Below are 25107 nucleotides of genomic sequence, written 5' to 3'. Positions count from 1 at the left end.
CCAGTCGCATCTTTTCACCTGCCAGCGCGGACTCTCATTTGGCGAGGAGTAACGTGTAGGAGGCTCACACTGCCCCCGCCATTTTCCTGTCTCTGCTGTGCAGGCGCCCCAACCGACCTGTAGGAGTCGCTGTTTACAAGGTCCAGATTACCACCCATCGACTTCCCACCCGCTAACTCTGCCAATTGAGTTAGTATGACGGCCGGCCCAAGCCGGAGGCAACGCCAACAGCCGGATTCGATACCGGTGTCTCGTGCGTTGGTGACGAGCGCAATGTCTGCTGCGCCACCCAGCCGCCTATCTCATGACATCTTCTATAACCTCTCTGTGCAGCTGTGTGTTTATTTATGAGTGTATATGAAGGGGTTTCATTTAAAAACGCTTACCTAGGCTATACCTAGAACCTGGCTAACTCATTTTGGAGAATATTGTTACCTTACGTTCATTGCCAAATATTATAAAAAAAAAATACAAAACATAATAACCTCTTCTGGTATTTTTTAAACCTGGACCCCCATAATATGGGGTCTAAATGAATAGTAGGGACAACAATTCTGGTATTGAGAGAAATCGATCGACCTGGCAGAAGCCAAACGGGCTGCAATGTAATCACACAGGGCGTTCATGCGCATCAAAGTACGTGCTTTCGGCTAACGTCTAGGCTGGCTGATCCATATCATCTTCCATTCATTTGTGCTAAGCTAGGCTTCCAGCCGGATAGTTTTCTACTGAACGCACGGAGAGAAAACTGGTATCTATCTTCTTGTCTGACTCTGGAGAAGATGGTAAAGTGTTCCCCATAATGTTGCTGTGTTTAAAAACTTTAAAAAAAATTATTATAATTATAATAAAATTATAATTCATCATGAGGAAATACACAAGTGTAGCAAGTTTCACATCTCTACTGTATATGGTTCAGTTTCACATCTCTACTGTATATGGTTCAGTTTCACATCTCTACTGTATATGGTTCAGTTTCACATCTCTACTGTATGTGGTTCAGTTTCACATCTCTACTGTATGTGGTTCAGTTTCACATCTCTACTGTATGTGGTTCAGTTTCACATCTCTACTGTATATGGTTCATGAGATATGGCCGTTTGAAATAGCTATTTTCAACGCAAAATTGTATAAGAAGAATTCTACTCGTTATAGAGCCACTGTGAGGTTTGTACGTTCCAATTGTTTGTGTCATCATCACACAACCTGGTCTGTCATGCAGAATTGCATACAGATAGCCCCTTTGGAGCTTCACACGCTAATAAAGAAACAATAAGATTGGTCTTTGGTCCGGTAATGGTAAAAACAGACTTTTCAAATTCTCACAGTGAAATAGAAGAGTTCGGTCTCTTGCTGGTTGGCCCTCCTCTTGGCCAGGCTGGGTTTGTTCAGATACCCGTCGGACACGCTGGACTTCACCGATTCCGAGGAGGGGCTGTGGGTGAAACTCTGGGAGACGTCATAGTCGTCCAGCACCGTCATGTCCTGGAGAGTGGTCAGGGTGGCGCCCCAGGTCTTCTTCACCTGAAGCGGGTAGAGCGGGGTTAATCGGAGTCAGTTCAGTTCAGTTCAGTTCAGAGTTTTTATTTGCCACATGGAATCATACAATCAGAGTTTCTTCATTACACAATCATAAATATCATTCCATGGACAAAAGGAGCAGGAAGAAGAATAAATCTTATAGTTACCTGCCCCTTATTCCTAAACTAAACAAGTATTTACTTAATGGTCGGCGTACAACCTAATTTACACAAATAATAATTTATACCATAATACAAAAAACACAATCCACAGTTAAACAAGAAAAAATTAAATAATAATAATAATAAAGAATAAAGAATAAAAGAAAGAGAAGAAAAAAAAGAAAAAAAGAGAGAAAAAGAAAAGATCTCACTATTCAGATCACATTTGATTTTCATACTGACTAAATTTTTTTTTTTTATATTTTTTTTTGAATTGATAAACACTATTACATCCCTTAAGCTAGCTATGGAGAGAATTCCACAACTTTACACCAATAACTGAAGGACACATCTGTCAATTGGGTGGTGCACAATATGTGTTTTTTCATCACGTAATGTATGAGATTTGGTGGATGCTTTTCTCCAACACGCCTCCGGTACCACGACATGGTTCATGTTCAGTTGCTATTGCATGTACTTATTTGTGTTTCATTACACGTATATGTACATGCTTATCAACTGTTTCGCCTGTGTTATAGCAACACTACTATCACCGACATCTAAGAAGGGAGATCCCCCCCTTGAACGGCCCTTCTAAGGTTTCTCCCTGCCTGCCTGTGGTGCTTTTTTCCTATTGCAAGGTTTTTAGTGAGTTTTTCCTTACCTTCGCGTGGGGTATGTCTGGGAGTGTTGCATTCATTTATTTGATTTATTTTACATTCTATTTAGGATTTTCTGGTATTTTTGTCTTTGTTTTTGATTTATTGTGATGTTTCTTCTTGACTTGTTTAACACATTGGGCGCCGGGCATTGTGCCCATCAAAGTACCCAGTCTGCCACCGTTGAAAGCCTATGGAGATGTTTACCTTCTTTGCAGGGCTATAACTTTTTTAATTTTATTGCTATATTGACATTACTATGGCCCATTCAACATCGATTATCTATCGTTCAGGATGTGGGAATGTTATACTTTTTCATTCATACATTGTTGTGTTAATACATTCTAGAATATAAGTATGTTTTTAATCTTTTCTGCTGTAATTCCAAAAACGCTAGTTATAGGCACAAACGCATATATAGATTATCGATTGCCGTTTCTTTCCCATACACGCTATATTAAAAAATTCAAATGTATATGATCGGTATATATTATGCTTCATCATGCGTGGAGGAAAGGGGCGGGGGTTGTTTATAATTCCTTGATCATCAGTAACTGCTTTATGTAGTATGGGTGGATATATTGATCAGATGGTTTGCAAACAAGGAAATGCACAATCGGGTTGAAAATAACGTTATATTCCTCTTACCGTGGGCCAATGAGACTGGCGGTGAAAGATCCCAATTATACGACGCCGATCGCCTAGGTCCATTTCCGGTTTGTATGGCGCAATAAACGCCGAAATCATATCGATTATTAAGTTTAGAAAGCGATCCATATGTACATAGTGTCTGTCGGGAGTCCCGTAACGAGATGTGACTGCCGGAGGACTTTCATCGATGCACTGACGGCACTTCCTGTTTTGCGAGTGTAACTCGCCCGACCATCCACCAGGCGGCGGTATTGAGCCGTCGTTGCAGTCACATCTAGGGTCCAGCTGCAGGACCGGGGGTGGGTGGATGAATTATGAATGCCATGGCGAAAAAATGAAATATTGATCTCAAAAACGCTGTACAGCGATCTTGGCAGACAACGCATGGCGGGCAATAACGCTGAACAGCGATTTTGGCGCACAATGTGTTAAAGAAGACGTGTCCGGCCCATGGGGACATTAACGTGTGTTGTCGGGCCTTACAAATAAATTTGATTTGATTCATTTTTATCATGGGTGTTCCCGGTGAGAATGGAATTCCTAACATCGGTAGTTCTAACCCGGTGCAGCTGCAAGACATTATTTTTAGATGTAGTGTTTAAAAGGGGGAAAGGTAAGGTAAAACAACACTAGCACAATGATATATAGTACGGTCTTGTGCCGAATATAAGAAAGCAAAATCTGAGATAATGGGGGTAGTTATTTTTGGGGTCTAGACTTTTTATTCACAACAACAGGTCGCACCAAACAAGTGTTCCCCAAGCGAGCCACCATCTTTCTCTGTACCTCCCTCTCTTTTTGGCCCAGGCTAAGCAGAGACAGTGATGAATTTGGAAAGTGTAGAGAAAAGGAAGCTTAGCTAGAGGCACCTGAGTATGGAGGATAATCGTTTAGAATTCCTGATGGTGGCTACTTATGATGTGCTGTCATCACCACAGAACCTAAAACAGTGGGTAGATTGTGTTCAGAAACAGCAACTTTGAGGCATATTCTGTGAAGCTCTAATAATAATAATAAGAAGAGTGCTTCCGCGTTCAAGTTTTGCGCTCTGATTGGCCAGGTCATGTGACATGTGCGCCAATCGTGGGACAGCAAGTTCTGCGCCTATTTCCGGGTCTAACAGCCTGCAAACTATCTGGCGTTCTATCGCCATGCTCTAAGACAAACTCTAACCTTAACCAACTTCGAAAGAGTGCCTAAGCTTAACCGTCGGAATCAGGGCAGGCGTTCTATCGCCATGCTCTAAGACAAACTCTAACCTTAACCAACTTCGAACGAGCGCCTAAGCTTAACCAGTGTAGAAACGGGGGGGGCAGGTGGCGCACAGAGATTACGTTCGTCACCAACACCGGGAGACACTAGGATTCGCCTGTTCGAATCCAGCTCCCGGCGTTGCTATCAGCTTGGCTGGCCTCTCACACTGATACAATTGGCTGTATCAGGGGGTGGGAAAGCTGAAGGGTGGGTCCTGGGCGTTGTGGACAGCGACCCCTACAGTTCGGTCGGGGCGCCTGCTCAGCGAGGGTTGGAACTGAGGAGAGATAGTGTGGCCTCCCACACGCTACACTCTCCCCGGTGAGAACCTGCGCGGCCAGGTTGGCCTGCCCCAGGCTGCACATGCGTCGGAGGAAAGCATGCGACAAATTAAATAAACTGCCCAAAGTCTCCCGGACCAACAGTAGGGGAAAGTACGCAACAACCAGGAAGGGTGGCATGGGAGAAAAAATCGGGAAAAAGGAGGGGAGGAAAGATAAAAAAAAAAAAAAAAAAAAAAACAGTGTAGAAACTTGCGGTCCCACGATTGGGCGTACATGTCACATGACCAGAAATGACCTGGCCAATCAGAGACGCGGAAACACTCTTCGGCTGCCCAAAGTATTCAGGCAACCAGGAATTGAAAGCAGATGACTACCGGTGAATTCAGAATGTAATCAGGTAGAAAGAGTGCAGTGATTACATTTGTGAAATGTAGAGGAGGTAGGTTTTCAGGCAGGCATGAGTCAGGCCACCTAAAGGGAGCTAATGATTGGGACATGCAGGTAGATTTAGGATGAAAACTTGTTACAGGAGAGATAGTTAGCACTAACTTGAGGCCTGACCTAGTGTTATAGTCTGTCTGTCAGTGGATAGTTTATTTAATATAATCCACGGTATCCTGGGAGGATTCAGTGGAGGAGGCTTATGAAAGGAAAAAGTGTAGATATGCAGACTTGGCAGCAGAAACTGAACAGCAAGGATGGTAAATGAGTTGTCAGAAGAAGCATTGAAAGGAAGTCAGTGGATTTGGTTCAGGAGAAATAATGTCAGCTGGGGGCCAAAGTAAACAAGGTGTAAGAGTATTAATTTTCTTCTCTGTTGTTGCTGTTTCATGTGTGATATATGTGTGAACTTGGCTATTAGCTTAGCTAACGTGTAGTGCACTAGCATTTTAGCTTAGCTCCTCGCGTCGCCGTGATACGACTGAATTGATTGATTGAAAACTTTATTAACAGATTGCAGAATGGGTACAGTACAGTACAGCTCAATACACACAATTGTTAAGGGGATGCAGACCAGAGAAAGACTTTTGTCTTGTTTACATCAGGGTCCCCCATTTTCAATTCATCATAACATATATGACACACACGACATACAGATAGACAGTACTGCTACATCTATACATTTATGACATACCAGATTTGCAAATACAGTACTGTTTGTGATACAAAAAGTGTCAACGGAAGGACTCCGCCCCGAGAGGTTCTACCGGACGTCTACAGCATCGCTATAGGCTATCGACCGACTGCCAGACCAGCTCTACCTCTTGGTATCACAGGTGACAGTTTCTCGGGACCTTTTACGGCCAAATAACTCCAGACGATTGACATGCGGGGCTAACCAGCATGCAGACTATAGTATAGACTCTCGTCCAAGGGCGAGTCGGGTCAAAGTACCTTTCGCGCCTACAGCGCTGCGCAGTATTGCCTATTTATTTTGTAGCATGCTCGCTAAGAGCGAAGGGGCTGTCTCGTTTTGGGCCACCACGTTCCCGAGCCACGACAGGGCGCTCCAACGTTTATTATTTTGGTAATGCCGGTTTAGCTATAGAGACTTTTCTTTGCAAAGTGTGGGCCCCATTTACATTCTGGGAATTTCTATTGTGTTATATGACCAGTGTGTGCAGACTGGGGAGTGTGCGTTGCGAGTGCTTATCTGTACAGTAGCACAGTCGTGCACTGAAATACTACCGTGCCGCCACGGGCAGGGCCGCCTCAGGGGATGTGCGAGCAGTGCGGTCGCACAGGGCCTCGCGGGAAGGGGGGCCTCGCACATTTATTTTTATTTTTTTTTATTATTATTATTGTTTTTAATAAAAAAATTTTTTTGTGAGGCCCCCCTTCCCGCGAGGCCCTTTTTCATCACAGACCTAAAATCTAGTTTTGCTTATATGCTTATATATTTCACATTAGACACGTTTGTAGAATATTCCTGGCTCTGCGGCTCTACACTATTCTCTATTGGAGCTCTGGGGCTCTGCAGCAGACATACTATTGGTTTCAAGAAGGGAGGGGTTACATCATGTGTACGCTGGCGTGCGTCAGCTGCGTTTGACTATTTCGCGCGTGCAGCTTTGGAGGTTATGCTTAGTTATGCCAGCCAAAACGAAGAGGACGGTCATTCGGCAGATGGACTGAAGATGAAAGTTGTTGCATGTTAGACAGTTCAGTCAGGCTAGCCATCCCGGCTAAAGGCAGGGACAGCTAGTTAGCTTTAGCTACGTTATAATATTGAGTGCTAACGTGTGGTTCAGTCGGGATAGCCATGATGATGTCGGCTAGTAGCTAGCTTAGCTAAAGGCTAACTAGCGTTAGCTAACCTAGAGAGAGCGCGTGCAGCATTGTTATGCCAAGATGAAGAGGACGGTCATTCGGCAGATGAACTTCGTCAACTCCACGCGGTTGTCTCCATCCTCTTGGACGTTTGGTGAGTTTTTAATGCACTCTATTCTATTCCCGCCGTGGATATATCTCTCTCTCTCTCTCGGGAGCCAAACGGGCCGGTTAGCTGTTGTAGTAGCTAACGGTGTGTGGCCTGGTGTCAGCACCTGGTGCGAGGGAGGTGAGCTTGGTGTTTCATTATGAGAATATCTCCATGCTCAAGTCGGCTATAGTCCGAGGGACTTGTTGCCGGCACCGCTATGGTAAACACCACTCTGTAGTGGGACGTGTATTGCCTTCTTTTTCCCTTCCCTCTTCGGATGAGAAGAGGAAAACACAGCGGCTGTCTGAAGTGTTGGCCTGTATTGCTTTTCTCACGTTGTACAGTTTTTCAGTGGTAGCAGCATAGCTTGCTTCTGCGTTAGCTAGTGGTTAGCGATAGCCGGGTTGAGCTAACTGTTAGCCAGTTAGCTGTTTAGCTACGACGTTAGCTGCTCGTTTTCGCTTGGCTGGGAACGTTAGCTTGATGCTATCAGTTAGCCTAGAGTTAGCTGTTAGCTTGTGCTACGACCATTGACATTAGCCGTGAGAATAGCAGGCCCTGGCACTCTGACTACGACATCATCTTTGACAGAAGATGTAGTCGGGCCTGCACCATGACAAGGCTCCGGCCATAACTTCTTTTTGTCCCGCCAGCGAGAGGCCTTTCGTCAACGTGGAGACCTGTGTTGCGGCCTTTCGCCCTGCGTTCCTTGGTGCAGGTAAGATGTCCATTGGACATTACCCCACTCTTCCTTCCTTCCCCTCCCGAATGTTTTGTTAATAACGATGTTTTTTTCCAGGCAAAACATATGTTACTTCACAACATTTGGAGATACGACATGTGCTGTGTGTGAATTGTCTTGGTTGTTTGTGTAGCTTGGGTAGCGTTGGCCAAAGCTGTGTGTGGCCTGGTGTCAGTACCTGGCTACTCTATTTGCAGTTAGCCTATTTAGCTGATGTCGGCCATTGGCTCCTTGCTACTTTGTTTTCTCTGGTATAGACCCTCTTCTCTTTGGATTTAAGTGTTGATCTTTGTCCTTTTGGATCTATGTATATTCATGTTGCCTTTGTGAAGTTATCTTTTCCTTCTGTTTTGTTCTTCCATTAAAAGTTGAATATCATTTAGGGGCTCATCTTTGCTTATCTCTCTCATACATGCTCTCTCTCTAACACACACACACAGACATGCTCTCTCTCTCTAACACACAAACACACATGCTCTCTCTCTCTCTCTCTTTCTAACACACAGACATGCTCTATATCTCTCTCTAACACACAAAATGACATGCTCTCTCTCTATATATTTCTCTCTCTTTCTAACACACATATACACTGGTTTCAGGTCTTCAACTACAAGAGGATAAGGTACTATTTTGGGGAAGGCTATTGATCACTACTTTCACCGGGGGTACGCTGCTTATTAGACCGGACGCAGTTGTTAAGCGGGGTTACAGAGTACTGATGAGTAGTGGTCATTATAACACCCTGCATGACTATTGTACCTGTTCCTAGGTTAGTAAATCCTAAGGCCCTGCCTACTGCATCCCTACCCCTTACGTCTAACCACGCGGCCACCACAGTTGGGGGTACGGTGGGACTTAGCTCCTCTGTGTCCCTGCTATCCGGTGTTCGTATAATCTCACCCTCACTAAGCAGAGGTTATCCACCTCGCTACACATATTATGTATGCAAAGTTTGTATGTATTCATAGTAGGGCTGATGAGTGTTTTTATTTGTATATGGAAATCAGGGTGAGCTAGTCTCTCGGTGTGTGTCGTCGTTTGTTGCAGAGGCGTGCAGACGCAGCTCATTAACTTAGACTTAATCAGCATTTTTGTATTCCCTTATGGGTGAGTTAACAGCTGCCCTGACTACCACACTCCACAACTCTCCACACTCCATACAATATAGATGACAAAAGCTACATGGAAAAGTTGCTCTCGGATGTTAGACGTTTATTTTTGGGATGTACATTCGCTAGATCAGGGGTTCCCAAACTTTTCAGGCCGCGACCCCCAAATCACGGTTTCAGAGAGCCGCGACCCCCACTATTATAGGAGGTAAAAAAATATTTTAAAAATTATAAATATATATATATATTTTTTTAATAAATGGAAATGTATGGTTGAAACATGCAAACGTTCAAACGCACACACACTAATAAGCATTGGAGGCTTTTAACCTGGGCCAGACTGGGGAAATCATTCAGGCCAGGAAATAATAGTGCAAAATATAGCCCCAGTCAGGCCACTTTTTAAGCAGGGGGTCTGGGGGTCCCCCACCAGGACATTTCTTATTACAAAGACTTCATTTCCTGCATTCTGGTGCAGGCATTTTTTTTTATTTGTACCCTTTAAATGCCAGTGTTTGTGATGGCATCACAAATTATTGTTAAAAAACAGGCTAGCATATGTATGATTAGCAACAACACTGATTTTGATGGATTTTCTGTTTTTTTGTAATGTCAGATTGAAAAAAATACAATCTTTTATTCAACTTCAGCCCTGATCATAACACCACATATTCATTTTATAATTCTAACCCTTTAAATGCCAGTGTGTGTGATGGCATATATTTGCAATATATCAAATGCAAAGTAGATTTTTCTGGGGGGGATTATTACAGGCTAGCATGTGTCAATGATTAGCAACAACAGTTTTTTGTAAGGGTCCCGCCTCCACCAATCACATGCGGCTCCCTTTGTGTGTGTGTGAGAGCAAGAGAGAGAGAGAGAGAGAGATTTTTATTTTATTTAACCTTTATTTTACCAGGTAGTCACTTGAGATCAAACTTGTGTGAGTTGCAGTGATCTCCTGGTTGTTCCCCACCTAGGTTATCTAACTATTGCACTGCTGCAACTAGAAACACTGGCCTGGCCTGCTTCTAAGTTCAGTGGCCTGACTGCATAAATTATTATTATTATAATTTTTTTTTATCATCTGGTCATTTTTTAACCACCTGGGGGTCGCAACCCCCACTTTGGGAACCCCTGCGCTAGATCACTTCTGTCCAACATTACCATGTCGTAGCACGAGGAAGTGAAGCCCAGCGTCAGTGACAAGGAACTAATGAATTGGCCTTTTCTTTTACTTTTTACTTGATGAAAAACACGTTTTCAATGGTTGAGTGAGGCCATGTGTGCCTCACAATGAACAGCATCACCACAGTGCCTATAATCACAGTACAGGATGTAGTATTATTATGTCTCACCTCTTCATTCTCTAGCTTTAGCGAGGCGAGGCGGGTCTGGAGCTGCGTGAGGCGCAGCGTGAGCTCAGCCTGGACCTGTGGTTGGGCAGCAATCTGGGTCACCTGACAGGGACGGTAACAAATGGCATAATTATCAGCCAATCGGAGCCCGAGATAAAAACAGAAATTAATACGTGTGTTAATATCCCCCTGTGCCAATATAATTAATGATACATAAACATGTATTATTTTCCCTACTTGTGAGATGTCCTCCCAAGTTCCCTTCGACTGTGTTCAAGTTCAAGTTTCTTTATTAGTTGTCATACAGAAATACAGAATACTTTTGCATGAAATGCTTCTTTCTGTTTTGTGTGTGTGTGTGTGTGTGTGTGTGTGTGTGTGTGTGTGTGTGTGTGTGTGCGTGCGTGCGTGCGTGCGTGCGTGTGTGTGTGTGTCTGTCTGTGTGTCTGTGAACACATCCGCCACGTGTACAATGTACTGACCGAGTCGCCCATATGGGATTGGAAGCCGAAGCGCGCCGGGGGGCAGAAGGCGGTGGGATAGAGGCCCAGCAGGCGCTGCCGGTCGCGGGCAGGGTCCAGGCCCTCCACGGCCCCCTCCAGCACCTCCAGGCCTGCCCTCCTGGAGGCCTCCAGGCTCAGCTCTGCCGACAGGTAGGTCCTCAGCGCCCGACTCAGACTCGAGTGGTACCCTAGATCACAGCACTGGAGGGAGGAGGGAGATGAGAAGGGTGGAGAGAGATAACAGTGAGAGGTGGTGAGGCGTGTGTATGGAATAATTCATGTTATGAATAACTAACACCACCTCGTGCAGGGGGTGCCCAAACCATTTTGACCTGGAGGGTAGGGCCGGGCGATTAATCGAGTTTCAATTTCAATTACGATTTTGGCTTCCCTCGATCATGAAAAGCAAGATCATTGAGATAAAACAATTATTGTACAGCATTTCGGGTTGCTCTCATTTAGTCTTGTGTTGTAAATGCAGCACACCCCTCCTCCCCCCTCCCAAAGCCCAAACAGTCGGTTCAGCATTGTGTTGAGAGGGAGGAGGAGCCACGGCGCATTTCTCCAGTTATTTTGGAACGTCATTGATAACTTGTAGAAGACGACAGAAAGGCAGCCTTTGGTCGAGAAGAAAGGTAAAACAAATTCAGTTGTTGTCATATGATCCTCTCAAATCAATGAGCAATCGTGTTTAAGAATCGCGATTTCAATATCAATCAAAATAATTGTATACTCGAGCAGCCCTACTGGAGGGTTTTATGGAGTCCTCTCGGAAAGGAACAAAAATAATGTAGTGGAGGGCCAAATCTGTCCCCCCCCCCCCCCCCCCCCAGGCCTTACTTTGGGCAGAACCCTGAACCAGTGTTAATAAAGAGCCCATGTACTCACGTCTATGATGTCGGGCAGATCGTGGATGTAGTATTTGAACACGGAGGCATTGGTGGCCTCCAGAGTCAGCAGATACTCATTCCTGGCTTTGAGGGTCTTCAGTTTATTCTCAGAGTACTTAGCCTTCCTCTGAAACGCAGAAGAAAAACGTAAGAGGAGAGAAGACTGATGACGCTATGGTCAGAATACACTATTCATAGTATTCCTCGTCTCGGTCAGCAAACGGCAGAAGATTACATTTAATGATACAGGTGATTATTATTAAATGAGCTGTGTCATTGCGCCATATTGTTTGGCAAAACACGTTATAAGAACACTATGAATTAGTGGCCAGTATGCTTGAGAACGGCGTGTCCTTCCCTGCTTCCCGTACCTTCTCCCTCATCTTCTCCATCTTGCGGGCGGCGTTGCGTCTCTGGTGGCGCTCCTCTATCCGCAGGCCGAACACGGGCTCCACCCCTCCGCCCGTCCCGGACTTGACGCGCCCCTCCTGGCGCTCCGCCTCCCTCAGCTTGGTCTCCGCGTTGATCGTCTCCGCGTGGTACATGTGGTACGTCTTCATCACCTAGGCAACAGCGGCCCACAATGCATCTCTGAACAAGACTTCTCAGCCAACTGGTAAACCTTGACCCCATTGTTAAAGTTCACTTGTCGTTTATTGAACACCTTTCCTTAATTAGACTGGAGGCTTTTAAAGGCCAGCAGACACACCCAAAATAAACTTTCATATTTGCCAGACTGTAATCAGCATTCATGTCCCCCTTCACAGCTCCATGCAGACCTGGCAAATATTGTCAGGGCTCAAAGAAATGTCACTGCGAAAGCATATGGCTTCACGGAGGTCAAGGGCACTTGGGAACTGAAGGAAGGAGAGCAGGGAATCCAGACAAAAAGCGAGCAGGATCCTAGATCTATATATGATGAGGATCACACTCATCATGGCCATTGTGATATTGGGAACATGGGTTGAGAGCGGGCAGCCTGCCAGCCGCAGCCACGCAGCTTGTGTCACTTACTGTATAGAGCTCGTTCAGAAGCTTCATCAGGTCTTCCTGAAGTTGAAAGGTGATCTCTTTACTCTGAAAGAATGTAAAAAAAGATGTTAATAAATAAATAAGATAATGTAAAAATGTTATAGAAGACAATGACAGAAAGAGAAAAAGAGAGCAGCAGAAAAGGAAATGGAGGGGAGGATTATAGTAGCACTGTAGAGTATAGTAGCACTGTAGATTATAGTAGCACTGTAGAGTATAGTAGCACTGTAGAGTATAGTAGCACTGTAGATTATAGTAGCACTGTAGAGTATAGTAGCACTGTAGATTATAGTAGCACTGTAGAGTATAGTAGCACTGTAGAGTATAGTAGCACTGTAGATTATAGTAGCACTGTAGAGTATAGTAGCACTGTAGAGTATAGTAGCACTGTAGATTATAGTATCACTGTAGAGTATAGTAGCACTGTAGATTATAGTAGCACTGTAGAGTATAGTAGCACTGTAGATTATAGTAGCACTGTAGATTATAGTAGCACTGCAGTTATAGTAGCACTGTAGATTATAGTAGCACTGTATATTATAGTAGCACTGTAGATTATAGTAGCACTGCAGTTATAGTAGCACTGTAGATTATAGTAGCACTGCAGTTATAGTAGCACTGTAGATTATAGTAGCACTGCAGTTATAGTAGCACTGTAGATTATAGTAGCACTGTAGATTATAGTAGCACTGTAGATTATAGTAGCACTGCAGTTATAGTAGCACTGTAGATTATAGTAGCACTGTAGATTATAGTAGCACTGTAGAGTATAGTAGCACTGCAGTTATAGTAGCACTGTAGAATATAGTAGCACTGTATAGAGTATATTTTTCGTGCTAAGAGCAAGAACCTACCAGTTTGTATTCAATGTCTCTTTCAACCAAGAGAAGGAAAGTATAATTTAAGAGGGTTGTGTATTCTTAAAACATGTAAAAAGGTAAGAACTAATGTAAAAGCTAGATGTGTTTAAATTTTGGGAGTTAAATTGTGGAATAGCCTTAGTGACGGGTTGAAGTTGTGTACTTCTCAGGGGAGATTTAAAAAGGCCCTAAAGGATAAAATAATTCAGGAGTACAGTTTTGAGTAAAACATCAAACATTTAAAAAAAAATATATATCTTGCAGCATATTTTAAGTTTTTCTTTCTTATATTAAAGTATATTTAGTTTTTAAGAATTGTAAAGGATAGGCAAAAATAAGCATGTGCACAAGTGTGTTTCTGATCTGTAAACAAAGACCGAAAATAAACTATTCATCATCTAGTATACTCTACAGTGCTACTATATCATCATAGTAGTACTGCAGAGTATAGTAGCACTGTAGACTAGAATATAGTAGCACTGTAGAGTATACTAGTACTGCAGAGTATAGTACTGTAGCACGGCAGGGTATAGTACTGCAGAGTATAGTAGAACTGAAGAGTATAGTAGCACTGCAGAGTATAGTAGCACTGCAGAGTATAGTAGCACTGCAGAGTATAGTAGAACTGAAGAGTATAGTAGCACTGCAGAGTATAGTAGAACTGAAGAGTATAGTAGAACTGAAGAGTATAGTAGCACTGCAGAGTATAGTAGAACTGAAGAGTATAGTAGAACTGAAGAGTATAGTAGCACTGCAGAGTATAGTAGAACTGAAGAGTATAGTAGAACTGAAGAGTATAGTAGCACTGCAGAGTATAGTAGAACTGAAGAGTATAGTAGAACTGAAGAGTATAGTAGCACTGCAGAGTATAGTAGAACTGAAGAGTATAGTAGCACTGTAGATTATAGTAGCACTGCAGAGGAGGCAGGGGCAGAGGCGTTCATTCATACTGGTTGTCAGTGCAAATAAGCACCATTGATCAATCAAGCCAGGTGAATAGCACTAGATAAATAAAATGGACAAAGCCACAAACAAACAGATGAATTCATAAAATAGACAAATGGGTGCCTGGCCCCCGAGCTCTGCAGCCTGCGCCGCACAAAGTGAATTCCTGTCTCATGCATTAACCAGCTCCACCAGCTTGGGAAGGGGTTATGGTGGCTGTGTGCGCCGCCGCATTAATATTGCATTACGCTAAATGACTGTGGAATTCCAGAATGGATGAATCCTGTTCCCATAGCGCCCGCTGGGAGAGATCAGCTGAGTCCGTCACCATGGTCACTGACTGGGCTGTCGCCGTTGTCATGGCCACACTCTGCCCGCTAGCCCCTCCCCCTCCCGAGCTCTCATCAGCGACAGGTCCGGCAGCATTCCTCACCAGGCCACGGCGGGAGTTTCACCAGGAGTTCTACCACAGCTCTGATAGGGGAGGGGGGGGGGGCCTTCCAGTACGGAGCTGGCGGGCCCCGCTGCACTTTAGAGATCATGAATAAAATAAAAGCCCGGAACAGAGATTAATAATGAACACGGCGTGCTAAACTTAGAAGCATGTACGTACGCGCACGTGTGTTTAATTTGTTAAACTCGGAGGCAGCCCCAACATTTCTCGGGGGAATTATCGACTTTACTTTTCATTAGAATCAACTCACGTCCTACAGCACCTCGTACAGGATGCTTCTCAAAGTGAGTCTACAGCGTGGGCAACGCAGCTCTGATCCATTCGTCCCTAAGGAGAAGCAGTGGTTTCCCTCCGGTAACTGTGTTCAGTTTCTGTCGTACGTGGATATAAAAAAGAATATCTTAACCTCTGCCGATGAGCTTACGGCTCATGATTTATTAGATTTTTCCTACTCTATTCCATCTCATGTAGGCTCCTGCATGTTTAAGTTCACACATTGTTCACACAGCTGCTGGTCTATCGGCAAAGATACAAGGTGGTGTTTGAGAAAGGGGGCATATTCCGTTTTTACATGACTATGTACAGAGTGTGGAACTTTGTCATCCCATAGGCTTTACTGCGTGACCTAAAAATGTCCAGCACATCTAGCAAAGCATGTTCACACTCGGCGCCATGGGAAACAATGCGCTGGCAACCAACAGTACCAATTAATTCTTTTTGGTATTTCCTAAGTCTCCAATGTACACGTCGCGGCTGTCGGCACACAGCGATATGCGGTGCTATTAAAACGCAGCGCTGCATGGTGAAACGGGCATTCAGCTGCCAGGAGGTAGTGAGCCACGCTCAGGGCGCACATGTCCACAATCACTCACTGCACAGAAGTCACCTCTAGTGGGAATAGACATTTCATCATTTTGACAAATGACGGACTTTGCTTGTGGGCAAAAATGAACAGGGTTTTCCTTTCCTGTTTACTTGTCATTTCTGAGAGGTAAATGGAGGTTTTACAGGAGGATGATATGTTTTGCTAATTAGCCTAATTGTGAGAGCCACATTGCTAACTAGCCTAATTGTGAGAGTCACATTGCTAACTAGCCTAATTGTGAGTCACATCGCTAACTAGCCTAATTGTGAGAGTCACATCGCTAACTAGCCTAATTGTAAGAGCCACATTGCTAACTAGCCTAATTGTAAGAGCCACATTGCTAACTAGCCTAATTGTAAGAGCCACATCGCTAACTAGCCTAATTGTGAGAGTCACATTAATAACTAGCCTAATTGTGAGAGCCACATTGCTAACTAGCCTAATTGTGAGAGTCACATCGCTAACTAGCCTAATTGTAAGAGCCACATTGCTAACTAGCCTAATTGTAAGAGCCACATTGCTAACTAGCCTAATTGTAAGAGCCACATCGCTAACTAGCCTAATTGTGACAGTCACATCGCTAACTAGCCTAATTGTAAGAGCCACATTGCTAACTAGCCTAATTGTAAGAGCCACATTGCTAACTAGCCTAATTGTAAGAGCCACATTGCTAACTAGCCTAATTGTGAGAGCCACATTGCTAACTAGCCTAATTGTGAGAGCCACATTGCTAACTAGCCTAATTGTGAGAGTCACATCGCTAACTAGCCTAATTGTAAGAGCCACATTGCTAACTAGCCTAATTGTAAGAGCCACATCGCTAACTAGCCTAATTGTGAGAGTCACATTGCTAATATAGCCTAATTGTGAGAGCCACATTGCTAACTAGCCTAATTGTAAGAGCCACATTGCTAACTAGCCTAATTGTGAGAGCCACATCGCTAACTAGCCTAATTGTAAGAGCCACATTGCTAACTAGCCTAATTGTGAGAGCCACATCGCTAACTAGCTTAATTGTGAGAGCCACATTGCTAACTAGCCTAATTGTGAGAGTCACATTACTAACTAGCCTAATTGTGAGAGCCACATTGCTAACTAGCCTAATTGTAAGAGCCACATTGCTAACTAGCCTAATTGTGAGAGTCACATTGCTAACTAGCCTAATTGTGAGAGTCACATTACTAACTAGCCTAATTGTGAGAGCCACATTGCTAACTAGCCTAATTGTAAGAGCCACATTGCTAACTAGCCTAATTGTGAGAGTCACATTGCTAACTAGCCTAATTGTAAGAGCCACATTGCTAACTAGCCTAATTGTGAGAGCCACATTGCTAACTAGCCTAATTGTGAGAGTCACATTGCTAACTAGCCTAATTGTAAGAGCCACATTGCTAACTAGCCTAATTGTGAGAGTCACATAGCTAACTAGCCTAATTGTAAGAGCCACATTACTAACTAGCCTAATTGTGAGAGCCACATTGCTAACTATCTTAATTGTAAGAGCCACATCGCTAACTAGCCTAATTGTGAGAGTCACATTGCTAATATAGCCTAATTGTGAGAGTCACATTGCTAACTAGCCTAATTGTGAGAGCCACATTGCTAACTAGCCTAATTGTGAGAGTCACATTGCTAACTAGCCTAATTGTGAGAGCCACATAGCTAACTAGCCTAATTGTAAGAGCCACATTACTAACTAGCCTAATTGTGAGAGCCACATTGCTAACTATCTTAATTGTAAGAGCCACATCGCTAACTAGCCTAATTGTGAGAGTCACATCGCTAACTAGCCTAATTGTGAGAGTCACATTGCTAACTAGCCTAATTGTGAGAGCCACATTGCTAACTAGCCTAATTGTGAGAGTCACATTGCTAACTAGCCTAATTGTGAGAGTCACATTACTAACTAGCCTAATTGTGAGAGCCACATTGCTAACTAGCCTAATTGTAAGAGTCACATTGCTAATATAGCCTAATTGTGAGAGCCACATCGCTAACTAACAAACTTTACACTATAAAAAACGAACTGGATATTTGGAGTGTGTGTGTGTGTGTGTGTGTGTGTGTGTGTGTGTGTGTGTGTGTGTGTGTGTGTGTGTGTGTGTGAGTGTGTGTGTGTGTGTGTGTGTGTGTGATTTATGGTTGGTGAAAATGCTGAGTGTATCATGGTTTTTGCTTTATTTTTCCTTTCTGTGAGGGACAGCTGTCTATTTCGTCTCCTGTGAGGGATAGCTGTCAATCACTGGCCATGTGATTGATTGCCTCATGGGTCGGCAGGTGTGTGGGCTTGATTGCACCTGATTCAGTGTAGCTGTGTTACGACGAGGTAAGGTGAAGGTAGAACCCAAGGCAGCAGGACGAGAGTGAGCAGGGATATGAGGCAGGAGACGGTCACGATTTAAAGAGCTTTTACTTAGCAATGTGACAAATGTACATACAAGCACAAACAATAGGCACAGCCGCGCTGGCTCTAAATACAAAACAAAACCTAACCAGAAGACGGACTGAACACACGAAATAAAAGAGCAATAAAACAGAAAACTAATATACACTTACTTTAGACAGAACACAACTACAGGGCAAGGACGACGTTTTGACAAAGACATCACAGGAACAGGTAACACGGAGGAATGACTCCACAACCAGGTGAGGACAACCCACACTTAAATAACAAGACTAATTACCAATTGACCACAGCTGGCAAGCCAGTCTAAAACAATACATCAACCACAAGGACACAAGAGCATAAACCAAAACACAACCAGACAGGGAACCCACATCAAACAAGGGGAGGGAAAGTTAACAACAGCACACACCATGACACCACATTAATCATACTATTAATTATATTCAATACATTAGTCAACAACATGGTTACTGTGCTGGCCTGCACCGTCTGCGGGTGACCACTAGAGGGTAGTGTTGTCACGATACTGGAATTTCGAACTTCGATACGATACCTTGAAAAGTATCGATATTCGATACCATTTTCGATACCACGGGGGGAAATGTTCAATCTTAAAATGTAAAAAAAAGAAGAAAAAAAAGATATATATATTTTTTAAATAAATGTTGCTTCTGTTGCTGGTTGATTCTCCTCAGCTTCTCTCTGGTACTATAACTTACTTAACTTAAACCCTTTTGCTCTTTGGGGAGCATAGGTCATTCATGAAATCTCTCCAGCTGGTTCGGTGTTGGGCGATTTCTCTGGTACTATACGAGAAGATAAATATAACACTTTTAAAACCCTTTGTTTATCTTTAGATCACACATTTAAAAATAACTCAATGATATAATCTTAGAAATTTGTTCTCAGCCCTATTCAGCATTTAGCCTTCTTTGTAGCCATTCTTGTTTTGGGGCTACTGGCTTATGTTACACTTTATTTTATAGAGGCTGAGCCCTTTATGGTAGTGTTTCTTGCATTCTTTTGGAACTGTCCTTTGCCTACTACGGCACATAAACTCCCTTGGTGGAGGTTTATTTTTTATGTTTTCAATATAAACTATGTTGCCTTTGTGGCTTATTTTTTTGTTGTTGTTGTTGGTTATTTTCCCCCTTCTCCTTAATGTCTGTGCAAGCAGTTTAGTGGTTATTCGTACACGGATAACTTAAAGAGTCCCACACACACACGCAGCCCTTACAGAGTGGCTAGTGACTTTGAAAAACCACTAGCCACAGTGGCTGGTGAGCCAAAAAGGTAATGTCAAGCCCTGCCTACAAGTACAAGTAATTACATTTGAGTACTTGCAGATACCGAGTACCGATACAAGTACTTGATGATACCTTGAACTCGGCATTGTGTTTGTTCTTTAGATGCTTTATCAAATTGCTTGTGTTAAAGGAGCTATTATTCACCCCTCCTTTTGGCAATTTAGCAGAGCATAGTTTGCAGTCTGCTCTACTTTTGTCATCATCGCTTATCCTGAAATATCTCCAAACTGCTGACAATGCTCCTCTTCCGCCTACCTGTTCAACTGACGAGAAGGTTAACCAGGCATGTTGCCAGGCGTGTTGGAACTATTTTCTGGGAGGGGGTTAGTGATGTGACGTTCGCAAAGATCCGATTATTTTGAATGGCTCTTTGTATGCGAATGAAGGGTCATACTTGGTGGGAGCTGTTCTATATATTTAGGTTTTTTTGTTTTTTTTTTATTACTGTAGAAACAAATCGGGGACATTTTCGGGGACAGGATGACAAGGACAGATGACTTCATTCAGGGACTGTCCCTGAAAATCGGGGACATCTTGTCACCTTAATATAGGCCTATATTTTTTCATTCAAACTTTGGTGGACGTTTAATATGACACTCATATTAATATAATATGATATCATACATACATTCTAACAATTGGAGGCTTTGTTTCCAGGGGATTTAAGTATCTACATTTGAATCTGATTCAAATCCATAGCAATTATTCTGTGGATAAACCAAGGATTTAAATTTTGAAGACTGATAAACCAACTAACTGGTTCTTGGAAAGGAACAGAGCCAAAAGATCCAGCTCCCTTCAAAGAGCGGTAATTTCCATCACTCGAGGGGGTATTTTCCTTTTTTAGACTGTATCACTCATTTCCCTCTGGCCAGTGCTGTCCAACACGGCGGCGCTGAATGCAGTAGACTGAGCCATGAATGAGACCTGAGGCGTTAATCACACGCCACACACAATGCTGTCACCATGAGCGAAGTGTTCTAGCCACTGCACTGACACTCTTTGTCAGACATCGCCTTGAACCGCTAGCTACATTTTACCCCGCTTGGTAAAGATAGAGATGTGGCCTATATTGTCAACCATGACTTGAACATATCAAGCTACAAATCACCACACTACTGATCATCACACCAGAGAGAACAAGATAAGAGAGGGTAGTTTAGATGAAGTTCACTGCTGTCATCATGTGTAGCTATTCTTTGTGCATAACGTTGGGTAGCAGTAGCACTCGGTAAGAGTACTGCAAGTGAGGTTATTCTCATGTTAAACATTGTCCAGGAATCAGTTAGCTAGTTAGCTAGTAGTCTGTGAGTTAACAAACCACTTTCTCATATTTACACATCTAAATATGATAATACAGATATACATAACTTAGAATATACACGTCTCCTATACCGAAAGGTTATCCTATAACCTAGTTATATGAATACTGGCTGAGCGTCTCGCTCTCTCCATTATGAGAACTTAATGTGCTCACGAAACAAACAAATGCACTCACATGCACGTGACCAGGCCACGCCCCTGCGTCCTCCTATATGACGCCAGACATGGTCACACTCCACCTTCCTCAGAATGATTTCCAACACGGAAAAGCCATCCAAGGGACCTCAGGGCGCTAAGAGCGAGACGCTCAGCCAGTATTCATATAACTAGGTTATAGGATAACCTTTCGTTATATTATCATACTGGCAATTGCGTCTCGCTCTCGCCATTATGAGATATGGGGCAGAGCAGACGTGTGGCCCGACAAGTGTACCCCCTGAGGGCCCGTAAGCCCCAGCCAGGGAGGAGGGGAGTCCCGTCCACCCTCCCGTCCTAACGAAGGGGGGGAGGCAGTCAACTCCACCAAAGTGCGAAAAAGGGGGAACCAGGCACCCCTGAAAACGCACAGCACAGGCGGGACCACGTGTGACACAGCACCCTGTGGCACACACCCACACACCCCTGCTAGACCCTGTGGCACACACCCACACACCCCTGCTAGCCCACCAATGGTGGGACGCAGGAGAGGTCCCAGACCTCAGAACCGCCTGGGAGACAGAACCCCCAGTCATGTCCACAAGGTCAAACTTAACGAAGGGACCCGGGGAGGACCAGAAGGCCGCAGCACAGATGTTCTCCACCGAGGCCCCCCCTAACAGGGCAGCAGCCCGAGGGGGGACCTGTCTAGCCAACGTGTAGCAAAGGGCAACGCCCTCGCACAACCAATGTGACAGGTGCTGCTTGGACAGCGCCTCACCCGCGCGAGGGCCACCGTAACATACAAACAGTTGAACGGAAGCCCTGAGAGCCAGAGTCCGACTGAGGTAAACCCCCAGTGCACGGACAGGACACAACAGGTGAAGGCCCGCCTCCAACTCACTAGCGTGAGGAGGCGGACGAACGCCTGAACCACAATATCTCTGGAGCGAAAAGAGCTCCGGATATTCTTTGGCACGAAGACTGGATTAGGCCAGTCTTCGATTAGTCGCACCGCTATCGGCCGAATAGAAAGGCACTCAGGCCGCACTGAGAGAGCACACAGCTCACCCACGCGCTTAGCGGAGGTGATGGCCAAAAAGAACGTGGTCTTAAAGACAGCTGATCCAATGGCGCCTGCTCAAGAGGCTCAAACGGGGCCTCCGACAACCGGCCCAGGACCAGTTGGAGGTCCCACTCGGAGACAGAGAACGTTCCACAGGCTTGAGATGCCGAGCGCCAAGCAGGAATGTTTCACGAGAGGGTGGCTGAACAATGTTCTGCCCCCACACTTGACCATACACCACTCCCCAGCGTAAGCCGCGGTAGTGGACGGAGCGCACGCATTCCGGATAGCGTCAACCACAGAAGAGTCAAGACGCATCCCCACCAGATTCACACTTTCATCAGCCAAGCCTAGAGGCTGCCCCAGAACAGAAGGCAGAACAGAGTTCCGTGTGCCTGAGAGAGGGCCCGCGGTGACCACGGAACAGGCCACGGCGGGGCCACCAAGAGCTGAATCAGACGCACGCCCCTAATGCGAAACGCCGGTGGAGGTCAGAATGATCATCATCTTCTAGACACTCCGGTGGCGAAGACATTATCGCTGTATTTCCTCGAAAAATAGTGAGAGAGAAAACAAAGATATAATGTCAACGCAGCTCCTTTTCTCCAATAACGTAGCTCCTTTCCAATAACTATTTCGGCACTAAACTAAAGTGGTGTATACAGGCACTTTACGGTGGTGAAAATAGGGAAGGAGCTGATGGTGTGGCCACGACCCTGCTTATGTAGAGGAGCGGATGTGGGTGTGGCCAGGCGGATGGGTGTGTGCATGTGGAGAAAAATTATTCATTATTAGATAAAGGGATAGTTCCAAGAGAGCAGAGCGTAAGCTATACGATAATATAACTACTGTATGCATTCAAACCAGTCATGTGGTCTAATAGAGGAAAGGCTTCGAAGTGCCTCGAGCCATTTTCTGGAGATTACTAGGAGGTGCCAAGAAAACAAATGAGCAGCATTTGTAACCCTGATTGAATAACCAAATAAAACATTTCATTTAGTTTTATGAGGATTTGAGGATTTACGATATGCTAGATGCATATTCGGCCAAGTTACATTCATGAATTCCATAAATAAACATTTATGGGGAAGCAAATAAAAAGTTTGTTTCAGTAAGGAGACGCTGAGAATAGCGGGGGTTGCTGTCGTCGTCGTCGTCGTTGTCCCCCCCCACCCCACCCCACACACACACTTCCAACGTGCCTGCCTGTTGCCATAAAGTGGTAACGGTGTGGTTTTATCGGAGTAGTTTTACAGTTACGAGTACATGAGCACAGTATCGGACCAATACCCAATACTGGTGTCCATATCAGGACATCCTTATTGCTAACACTATGACCGCTATGTCCCCCACTATAAGAACACACTGGAGCTGGTGACGTCGGGTGACCTGAACTGCAATCTTAGCGATTTTTCAAAATTCTAAATATTAGAGGACATTGTTCCTCAAGGTAAAGAGACTGTGTGAACCGCAGATGAGGCTAGTTTAACCACCCATTCATCAGGCCGAAGGAGCCACCCTCCCTTATTTGGGCAGGAAAATTACGGCATGCGCGAGGGGTCTGTAGGTACATCAATGAGTACAAAAAGAGTACTTTTGACTCCTCCCACTTTGCTGTCCAGGGGTTCGCTGGGTTCACGGGCGTATTAGAAGCAGACTTTATCAGACTTTTCATTTGGCAGAAATGTGTGCAGCCCTCCTCTAGCTACTTCTGGGGCTACCTTCTTTTGCGGAGGCAAGAGGGCTTAGAGGTAAAGAGGCCCAGCCAGTAACCGAGGTTGCTGGTTCGATCCCCGGTCCCGACAGGAGGGTGTATTACAGCTGTGAGCTGGTGAGTGAAGGGTGGCTGGTATTACATCTATGGTGCCCACCATCCTGCCCTTGAGCAAGGCACTGCACGCCAAAGCTGCTCCAGGGGCGCTGCACTGCAGGCCTGTGCTCTGACCTCTCTGATGAAATGCATATACTGTATGTGTGGGGACTGTGTATGTATGTAACTAGGAGGGATATATATACGAAAAGACAAATTCTAATTGACTTCTTCTAGACCAGTGGTTCTCAACTGGTCTAGCCTCGGGACCCAACATTTTCCTTCGCGTCATTAAGTCGCGACCCAAATTTTTTAACCACTATGATTTATAAAAAGAAATAATTGCAGTAATACACAATCTTTCATACACTGTTAAAAACATGAAATAAACACAAAAAAGTGCAACAAAAGTGCAACTAGGGCTAAAAACCCAATGAAATAAAATTATAATAAATAATATATGCTTCTTAGCAGATTTCTTAGCTTAACATAACATACCTAAGTTTGGGGGAACTAATGGGATAACTGGGGTTGCAACAAAAGTGCAACTAGGGCTAAAAACCCAATGAAATAAAATAATAATAATAATAATAATAATAATAATAATAATAATAATAATAATAATAATAATAATAATAATAATAATAATAATAAATAATTATGCTTCTTAGCAGACTTCTTAGCTTAACATAACAGACCTACAGTAAGTTTGGGGGAACTAATGGGATAACTGGGGTTGCAACAAAAGTGCAACTAGGGCTAAAAACACAATGAAATAAAAGAATAATAATAAATAATATATCCTTCTTAGCAGACTTCTTAGCTTAACATCCCAGGGAACTAATGGGATAACTGGGGATGTTGTTTGCTCCTGACAAGAGTCTCAAAGTCTGGGGTGATGGTAGACAAAGCAACTCTGAGGTCATGCTCAATGTCCAATCTGTTCCTCCGCTTTGTCTTCAGCTGGACCAGAGCTGAGAAGCCACTTTCACAAAGATAGGTAGTGCAAAAAATAAAGTTATTTTTTTTATACACACATCCGCGACCCACTCAAAATGGCCCCGCGACCCACTTTTGGGTCGCGACCCACCAGTTGAGACACACTGTTCTGGACAACGGACTACACCAGGTCAATGCCCCACCAAGCAGTCAGAAGAGAAGCACGGTGCGCTGGGTTTGCTCCCGTCTGCCGCAACACAGTCTACATCTGTCACCTGTGCCCAGGCAGAGGCTGCGATTGGCTCACCCTTTTCAGGAGGCGGGCCGAGTCGTCGCTGATGTGTGTGAGGCGAGTGATGACGTTGTTCAGATAGAGGTCACTGAGGGTGGCGTGGTCCTTACTCTCCCTC

The 25107-nt window shown here is 44.3% G+C and overlaps 1 protein-coding gene across 1 annotated transcript in view; it reads right to left on the bottom strand.

Annotated features, from left to right (window-relative positions):
- Positions 1 to 25107, bottom strand: part of LOC311228507 (SLIT-ROBO Rho GTPase-activating protein 1-like) — a gene marked incomplete at both ends in the record, with an annotated part of 172077 nt that overhangs the window by 130745 nt on the left and 16225 nt on the right. The window contains 7 exon segments of the mRNA XM_084314411.1: positions 1327 to 1524; positions 10162 to 10263; positions 10644 to 10865; positions 11553 to 11681; positions 11926 to 12117; positions 12569 to 12631; positions 25005 to 25107. The exon segment at positions 25005 to 25107 is cut by the window's right edge and continues 5 nt beyond it. Of these exon segments, the coding sequence (XP_084170537.1) occupies positions 1327 to 1524; positions 10162 to 10263; positions 10644 to 10865; positions 11553 to 11681; positions 11926 to 12117; positions 12569 to 12631; positions 25005 to 25107 (1009 nt within the window).

Source organism: Notolepis coatsorum (genome assembly GCF_963971535.1).
Source record: "Notolepis coatsorum genome assembly, chromosome: 5".
Taxonomy (NCBI): domain Eukaryota; kingdom Metazoa; phylum Chordata; class Actinopteri; order Aulopiformes; family Paralepididae; genus Notolepis; species Notolepis coatsorum.
This window is presented reverse-complemented; position numbering and strand designations above follow the sequence as displayed.